This window comes from Echinops telfairi, unplaced genomic scaffold (assembly GCF_000313985.2).
Source record: "Echinops telfairi isolate 266 unplaced genomic scaffold, ASM31398v2 ScPeMD7_5592;HRSCAF=6446, whole genome shotgun sequence".
Lineage (NCBI taxonomy): Eukaryota > Metazoa > Chordata > Mammalia > Afrosoricida > Tenrecidae > Echinops > Echinops telfairi.
In genome coordinates, this window is record NW_022109491.1 from 18,034,809 (window position 1) to 18,044,302 (window position 9,494).

The following is a 9,494-nucleotide window of genomic DNA, read 5'->3' on the forward strand; positions in this document are numbered from 1 at the left end:
GTGAATGTGACCAGTTTGACTGGGGAAATGACTGATCAGTTAAATGAATTCAGTCCTTTGGCAGCAGGGCAGGTCCTGGACCTAATGTCTTTCGAGTGGCACCCACATTGGGGTCTTTCAATAGGGCAGCCCTGGTAAACCAAGACACCACTCTTTAAAATTCCTGCCACCTACCTCAACTTACTGTAGACAGAACTGAAACAAGTTATTTTTTAATATCCCTATGCCAAATCCAAAGACAGTATAGAGCGGTTATGAGCAATTATTAATAAACAATGACTCAAAAAAAAACTTCAGACATCACAATTTTCAACCACTACAACAGAAACTGTAAGCCATGGCCCACTGATTTTTGACAAGGGTGCCAAGTTCATTCAGCGGAAAAAGAATCTTTGGTGCTGGGACAACTGGATCTTCCACAAAAGCAGGATGTTGGGCGCACACTTCACCCCACACATGAAAATTAACTCAGAAGGGATCGGTAACGTAATATAAAAAGCTAAATCCATAAAACTCTTATAAGAAAATGCAGGAGTGGAACTTCAGGACCTCGTGTGCGACCATACGCTTTTAGATATTGCATCAGAAGCATGAGCAACCAAAGAACATCAGAGGACTGCAGCCAAAAGGAAAAGCACTGCCTCACTCCGGAGGGGAACAGACGATTTGGGAACCATGGATCCCATGAGGGTTTAATGCCCAGAAGACACAAAAAGCACCTACAACTCAACAAGAAGGCAGGCAACTGCATTTTAAAAAGTGGGCAAACTACTTGAACAGACACTCCTCCAGAGAGATACCCGTAGTCAATAAGCACATCGACATCATTAGAAATATGCAAATCAAAACAACAACGCGATACCACGAGACCTACTCGACTGGCTATTATCAGAAGAAAGACAGTGTTGGCGGAGATGTGGAGAAGAGTGGAACCCTGGCACACAGCTGGTGGGACTGTAACAGGGTGCACCAGGGACAGCTCCGTGGTTCCTCATACAGCGACATGTAAAATTACCCCACCGCCCAGCAATTCACTTCCTCGGCATTTACCCGAGACTTGAAGGCAACGACTCAGAGAGACACCTGTCCACCAATGTAAAGTGCTCCTTCTTAGCCACAATAGCTAAAAGGTGGAAGCAATCACCCAAGTTGTCTATGGCAGAAGAGTGGAGCAAGAAAAGGGGGTGCATGTGGGCGCTGGGAGACGGCGGGTGAGGACGCTGGGGGAGCAAACAACGCATGTGAGATGGGGAAAGGAGCGCTAGAATTGATTGTGATTACAAACTCATTTTGAAGGCGATTTAACCATGAAAAATTAAAAAGGTAGGGGAGAGAGAGAGATTTAAAAAGAGCTGATGAAAGAGGGAACCGATTACAAGGAACTATATGTGACCTCCTCCCTGGGGGACAGACATCCGAAAAGTGGGTGAAGGGAGACGTCGGACAGGGCAAGATATGACAAAATACCAATTTATAAACTATCAAGGGCTCATGAGGGAGGGGGGAGGGGGGCGGGAGGGGAAAAATGAGGACCTAATGTCGGGAGTTTAAGTGGAGAGAAAATGTTTTGAGAATGATGTACAAATGCGCTTTACACAATTGATGTGTGTATGGATTGCGATAACAGTTGTATGAGCCCCTAATAAAATGTTTAAAAAAAACAAATAAATAAATAAATAAAATAAAAAAGAGCTGATACTCAAGGCTCAAGTAGAAAGAAAATGCTTTGAAAAAGATGATGGCAACATATGTACAAATGTGCTTGATACAAAGAATGTATGCATGGATTGTGATAAGAGCTGTAAGAGCACCCAATAAAATAAAAAGAATATAAATAAAAAGAAAATGTTTGAAAATTAATTGGGGTAATGATTGTACAATTCTTCTGGATAAGATTGAACTACTGAATTGTATGGTTATGTGGATTTTATATGCCAATAGAACGTAAAAAATGCTGAGAATACTAATATAGTCAAAATATACCTTGTTAAAAATAAATTAGGTTATATTATTTTTGAAGAGAAAAAAAAGAAAACGGGGTATTATGTATACAACGGAACATTAATCAACCGTAAAGAAAAACAAAGTACTGAGATACGCCCCACATCAATGCACCTTGAAAGCATGCTCTATGAAGTAGGGACGTGAAAGGACAAAGACCGCACGATCCCATTAGATGACATATCAAGAACAGGCAAATGCACAGAGACAAAAATGTATTACGAAGGTTATGGAGAGGAGGCTGAATGGGGGTGACTGCTGAAGGGGTACTGAGTTTCTTTGGGGGGATGCGGAACTTTCAGAAACCGACAGTGGTGGTGGCAGCACAACATGGTGAGAGCAGTATGTTTTTACCACCATCAAATTAAAATCTTATTATCCTTCCCCCAAAATGGTAAAGTAAAGTTTAAAGAGAGAAAAGAAGCTCAATGCAGTGGAGCCTCCCAGGAGGTGAAACAAGGTGCGGTCACATCTAGTCCTTGAGCTAGCCTTCCCAGAGGCTCTGTCTTTACCAGTGAAGTCAAGAGCAGAGGGGTTCTGGCCCGAGAGTCATCCTGGGTAGACTACGACTGAAGATGACAGAAGTCTGCAGCCTGTGTAGGGGTCTGAAAAAGCAGCCCAGACACACGCCGCTCATCTTGTCCACACAAGGCTTTTCTCTCTCAAAGGTGTTCCGTGTCCCTGAAGCCATGGGGAGAAAGGAATGAAGTCTTTTTCGTAACTCACTTGGATTACAAATCTGGTTTCCTGATGGTATCTAACGTCCTCTACACAGCACTCGACATGATGCTTCTAGAACCCGAATGGGATCATGTCATTGTCCGACCTCACATCCTCCCATAGCTCCTGATCAGTACAGAATGGAACCCAGCCTCCTTTCCTTGGCCTATAAGGTCTTCCCTGATCTGACCCTATCAGTCTCTCCATTTTAACCCCCCAGGGCTTCCCATTCCTTTAAAATCCACTCAACCAAATGGCTACTCCACCTCAAACACTGTTTTAAGTACATGGGATGAAATAATACATAAAACCCATTGGCCCTGTGTTGATTCCAACCCCTGGTGACCCTGTACAAGACTCCTAAGTCTGCCTATTCTTCTGGGAACAGAGAGCCGCATCTTGAACGGCCGGCTGTGGTTGGCAGCCCAGTGGCTGGCCCACAGCACCACCACTCCATCACTCCCTGCCATCAAATCTATGACCACTCAATGCTACGCTAAAGGGCAAAGTAGAACTGCCCCTGTGGGCTTCCAAGACGATAAACCTTGATTGGACAGAAGAGAACTTCATCTTTCTCCTGGCGGCGTGTCTGTGGTTTCAAACTGCTGACCTTGTAGTTCACAGCCAAACCACAGTCCAACACAGTAAAAATGTCTATCTTCGTGAAGCTTACATTTTAGTGACGTAATAATAAACATGACAGTGGAAATGCGTATCTGGAATGGCAGGTGAAAAAAATAAAACAGTAAGAGGATAGAGAGTGATAGGGTAGTCAGGGCAGACCTCGCTGAGGAGACAGTATCTGGGCAAGACGGAAGGAAAGAGGGTCGAGCCATGAGACTAAGCGTACCTGGGAGAAAACGGTCTGGAAAGAACGTGCCCCTGAGAGTGGAAGCATGTGCATGTTTATGAGGAGCAGCAAGGAGACCAGGGAAGCTGGAGCGTAGGGAGAAGCGGAGAAAGAGCAGGAGATGAGTTCAGAGAAGGACTCAGGGCTCCTGGAGGGCCTTGCTGACCAGGCAAAACCCCTGACTCATAACTCCCTGAACACAGGCTCTCGGGCCTCTGTGCTCGCGGCAGGCCTTCTCCACCCTTCCCCCGCTGGTAAACTTCTGCTCCTCTTCCAAGCCCAGCTGTCACCTCCTCTGTGGAAGCTTTGGGCCACCTCCTGGAGGAGTTCACCCCCTGCCTTGGCCTGCCTCAGCCCCTTGTATGGCATGCTCCCATCCCACGGCACTGACTGGTGCCCCCAAGAAGGAAGTCAGGAAGTGCGGGCGTCACTTGCACCCGGCACAACGCCTAACATGCACAACCCAAGTGGCCAGAGCTATTTGTTGAGTTTCACTGCTCTTTGAACAAAAACCCTGAGAAACATAACATAACCCAGTCACACAAATTTATACTATAGGACACAACAATACGAGGGGACTTCAAAAAGTGCATGGAGAAATGGAATGAAAAGAAACAGGCATTGTTCCATGACCTTTTGGAAGTCCCTCCTCAACTCCGTTAAAGAAATCTAAATATTATGCTATAAACCAAAACCCACTGCCAAAGTCAATTCCAGCCCCTACTGATGCTGTAAGGCAGACTAAAATTGCCTCACAGGGTTTCCGAGGCGGCCACTGTTCCTGAAGCAGGCTGCCACATCCTTCTGCACGGCAGGTGGTGGGTTCTAACTGCCCGCCTTTCATTGAGCAGCTGGCACCCACAGCCACCACCCACAAAGGCTCCGATGACTGATATTAACCCACTGCCACAGAGCTGACCTAGAAGAGAGAATCACAGGCCCCCCTGGGCTCCCAAGGCTGCACATCTCTACAAAAGCAGTGTCCCATCTTCCTCCTGTGGAGCCGCGGGTGGGCTCGAATCATGAGCCTGTAGGTTAGCAGGTGACTACTTTAACCATTGAGTCACCAGGGCACCTATATATGCATGAGTCACAATAAATTCAAGAAATATAGCCTCATACAGAAAAAATAAAAAGCTGTTTATGTAAGGAGAAATAGAATATGTCGAGATGCAAGACAAATAGGTAGGTAATTAGACTCAATTAATTATAGGCTAATTTCCACCCACTAGCTGAGGAGGTGTATCCTCAGATCAGATAGAATCTAGGGCATCAGATGGCCCTCCAGGGAAGGCAGGTCATTCTGGCAAAGATAAGCTAGAAGCAACCTCCCAGCACGTGCCCAGCAACTCCAGTGTCTCCTGGGAAAAGGGTCCTCTTACCTCTGCATCCAGAGTGGCTGAGGCCACGATCAGTCGAAGGTCCCCTCGCTTCTTCTGAACCTACAAAAGAAGGCAGCAGGAAACAATGCCATGCTGAAATCTCTATCGACAAAATAATTTAGTGTCTAGCATTTTTTTCAAAATGATGCAGTGTATGTATGCTTTAGGTAGAGGGAGGGGCCTCTCAGTGAAACAGACTGGCCATAAATTAAACATGGTGAAAGTCACAGGCAAAAGGGGGGTTCATTATATGCTTTTCCCCTAATTTTGCAAATGTTTAAAATTTTTCAAAATAAAAACTTTACAAAACTATCACAATTGACGTATGTACAGATTGTGATAAGAGTTGTATGAGCCCCCAATAAAATGATTTAAAAAAAAAAAAACTATTTCATAGTACAAAGAATCTTCAAGGCCTGAATCTGAATTTCCTGGGAATTAAACCATTTTCCCCTGGCACCTGGATCTCTATATACACAATTAAATATAAAAAGTTTTCATTAGAAGTATAAACAAAAACTGGCAACACTAAGAAATATGGACAAAAGGTTGGCAATTATTCAAAGAAACATATACCAGGCTTATAAGAAATGATCAAATAAGCTGGCAGTGGAAATATGTCATCATAATAATAATGAGATCAATGTTTTTATCTATCACACTGGCAAGTATTTCTTTAAGGCTAATGGCATTGGCAAAGTTCAACGAAGTAGATCCTTATATATACTGGAAGGTAGTAACCTTCTGGTGGAATAATTCTTAGTAGGTATCAAAAAGTCTAACTTTCTGTTCAGGGAATAAAATAATAATGAAAGTGACAACAACAGCAGCTAATATGTACTGAGCTGGGTGCTGTTCTCGGGCTGCTACACACAGCTGTGTGGGCTATGCACTTCACAAGTCCTCCTTCATCCTTGCCCTTAGCCGCCCCTCGTATTTTCTGGTTGTTTTCTTTGGGCAAATTCCCAACCACAAGCACCTAGAAAGAGGTGGTGGAGCACCGTGGTGAAGAGCGTGATGGGCTCGGGGTCAGACACCCGGGGTTCAAATCCTGCTCTGCCGGGAGCCAGGGCGGCAGCGGTTTTACACGGAGCTTCTAACAGCCACGTCAGCAGCGTGAAACCAGCTGTGCCCAGGAGAAGACAAGGCTTCCTACTGCAAAGAGCGTCTCTGAAACCCTGTCCGACGAGGCCGCGAGAGTCGCGATGGGCTAGATGGCAAAGAGCACGGTGACTGAGCTAAAACAAGCGCTGTGACTGTGCTGCGGGATGACACACACGTAAACCTGGGTTCATCCTATTCATCTGTTTTGGAATAAGTTGAAAACCTTCTGTAACAAAGTTTAAAAAGAAATAAATGCAAGAGATTTAATTTCAAGTGTACTCATTACACATCATTATTCAAAAACCTTTATATCCAGAAACTTATTTATGTGCAACAGTAAGGGAAGAGTTAAATATCTCAAGGTAGGACATACAGTTATATGGTCATTAAAAATAATGTCCTCAAAGAATATTTAATGGCATAAGAAAATGACCTTGATGACCCTAATGGTACTTAGGGAAAGATGCAAGATAGGAATAGGAAGACATGGTGTAATCCCAAACTATCCTCAAACAGATTTGCACCAAACAAGACACAGGAAAAGAAGAGAAGAAAACGTACCAACATTTAACACCGGCTTTTTCTGACTGAGTGAAATATGGACGATTTTAATATTTTAGTATTTTGTAGGGTTTTCCAAATTGCTTTAATCACTTTCATACTCACAGAACACAAACAAACAAAACAAAGTGTAGCAGTGAAGCCATACCTTTTTCAACAAGCCAATGGCAATGTCGGTATACAAGGTCCTCTCGTGGGCTTCGTCCAGCATGATGACACTAAGAATCAGGAAGGAAGATCTCAATATCACACAAACAACCGCCCCACTTATCCTGTCCAGACCACCAGAGACACCTGGAAATTCAAGCCCCATGCAACCACCTGTGCCAAAAGTAAAGCAAACGCTAACAAAAAAGGAAGAAAAGTCTCAGATTAGCAGCCTAACTCGACACCTCCAAGCACTAGAAACAGAAAAGCAATGTACCAGGAGAAATGGCATGGCACTGACCAAAACAGACATAACTGAACTTGAAAACAGAAACACACAATCAATAAAACCAGAAATTGGGTATTTGAAAAGATCCATAAAATTGACAGACCTTTAGCTAGACTGACAAAGGGAAAAACTGCAAACAAGTGAAATGAAAAACGAAAGGAAAAACTGACCCAGTAGAAATACAGAGAATGATGACAGAGTATGGTGCACAACTGCTGTCTGGTAGCAAATGGATAACTCAGATGGAAGGCACACGTTCTTCAGAGCACAACCAAACTGACCCCAGAGGGCACTGATCCTCAAGAGACCCTGACAGAAGATTGAATCCGATCAAAACCTCCCAATAAAAAAGTCCTACACTAAATGACTTCACTCGGGAATTCTACCAAATGCTGAAATAAATAAGTGACATCAATACAGTTTAAACTCTTCCAAGATACAGAGAAGAATGAATGGGATAACACTCCCTAATTCATTCCAGGAAGCAAATATAAACCCTTCTCCCAAACCACAGATAGCATTAAAAAAAAAATTTTTTTTTAACTACAAGCCAGTATCTCTTATGACTATAGATGCAAAATTCAACAAAATAGTAGCAGACAGAATCTAAACAACACATTAAAACTTCATGCACCTTTGAAGCCTTCTTGGATATACAAAATCCCTGCAAGTTCACAGAAAGCCTATAGCGCTAAAGTGACCAGGTACACAGTCAACAAGCAAAAAATCAGTTGAGTCTCTATACACCAGCAATAATGAGAAATCTGAAAGGGAAATTAGGAAAACAATTCCATTTGCAGTAGCATCTAAGAGAATAAAATACTTAGCAAAAATCTAACCAGGGGCATAAAGGACTTATACAATGAAAACTATAAAACACTGCTGAAAGAGATTAAAGACTTCATTAAAAGGGAATATATCTTCCATGTTCATGGATTGTAAGACTTAATACTGTTGAAATGTCAGGAATGCCCAAAGTGATCAACAGGTTCAAAACAATCTCAATCAGAATTCTAACCAACTTACATATTTTACAGAAGCAGAAAAATAAGTCCTGACGTTACATGGAATGGCAAGAGGTCCTGAATAGCTAAACCAATGCTGAAAGAGAAGAATGAAGGAGGATTCACACTCCCTAACAAAACTGAAAGTGCAGAAAGAAATCCACCTATCTACGGTTAACTGATTTTTTAAAAGGGTGCTAAGTCCGCTTTAATGGGGAAAGAAAATGATCTTCAATAAATGGCACTGGAAAATGGAATTTCCACATGCAGAAAAATGAAACAGGATCCTTGCCTCACACCACACACAAAAACAAATACAAACTGAAGGAAGGACCTCAATGTTCAAACTAAAACTTTAAATTCTTAGAACAAAGCACAAATAGCAAAAAACAAAATAAATAGGACCTCGTGAAAATTAACATGTGTTCATCAAAAAAATTTTATCAAAAACGGTAAAAAGACAAGCCAACAACTGGCAACCTTAGGAAATCATAAAAGATCTAAAAACCAAATTACATATAAAACTTTGAAAACTTAACAATAAAGACAAATGACCCATTCATAAAACAGGCCAAGGACTTGAAAATATATTTACCCAAAGAAGACATCCAAATGGCCACCAAAACCTAAAAAGGTAATCAGCACTATCAACCAGCAAATAGATGCAAATCAAAGCCATGACTAAAGCAAACTATCGGCAGCAGCAGGAAATAGCAGACACTGGCATGAGGGATGAGGGAAGTGGAGCCCGTGTCCCTTGCCAGTGGGGATGTACACTGGTACAACCACTCCGGAACACAGGGGTGGGGGTGGCGATTCCTCAACAACTACCGAGAGAACTGCCATGTGGTCTCTAGCAACTTTACTCTCAGGTAAAGCCTTTACACAAAAGACTTGAAAGGAGAGACTCATAAGGGAAATTATACACCAACATTCCCTACAGCACTATTCACAAAAGCCCAAAGGTGGAAACAACCAGTGCCCACCAACAAATCAATGGGAACACGCACACAGTTGAACACTAACAAGCCAACTGAAGAATTAAAGACTTCATGTTCGCTACAATGTGAGAACTTGAAGATATTAAGCTGAGCAAAATAAGTCAGTCACAAAAAGCCTGATCACAAGGTGCCGAAGGGATCAGTTATCAGGCATCAAAAAACAAAAACTCATATCATTGTGTGCTCACCTCCCTGATACAATCGCTGAAGACAAATGGGTGCATAAGAAAATGTGGCAAAGAAAGCTGATGGTGCCTGGTTATCAAAAGATAGCGTCTGGGGTCTTAAAGGCTTGAAGGTAAACAAGCAGCCATCTAGCTCAGAAGCAACAAAGCCCAAATGGAAGAAGTACACCAACCTATGCGATCACGAGGTGTCTAAGGGATCAGGTATCAGGCATCATCAGAACAAAAAATCATACCATAATGAATGAGG

The 9,494-nt window shown here is 42.8% G+C and overlaps 1 protein-coding gene across 1 annotated transcript in view; it reads right to left on the reverse strand.

The window, feature by feature from the left end:
- Positions 1-9,494, reverse strand: part of DHX35 (DEAH-box helicase 35) — an 82,287-nt gene that overhangs the window by 45,328 nt on the left and 27,465 nt on the right. Inside the window, exons 7-8 of the mRNA XM_004697987.2 lie at positions 6,767-6,836; positions 4,922-5,013 (exon numbers count right to left, since the gene is read on the reverse strand). Coding sequence (XP_004698044.1) covers positions 4,922-5,013; positions 6,767-6,836 — 162 coding nt within the window. The remainder of the gene's footprint in view (positions 1-4,921; positions 5,014-6,766; positions 6,837-9,494) is intronic.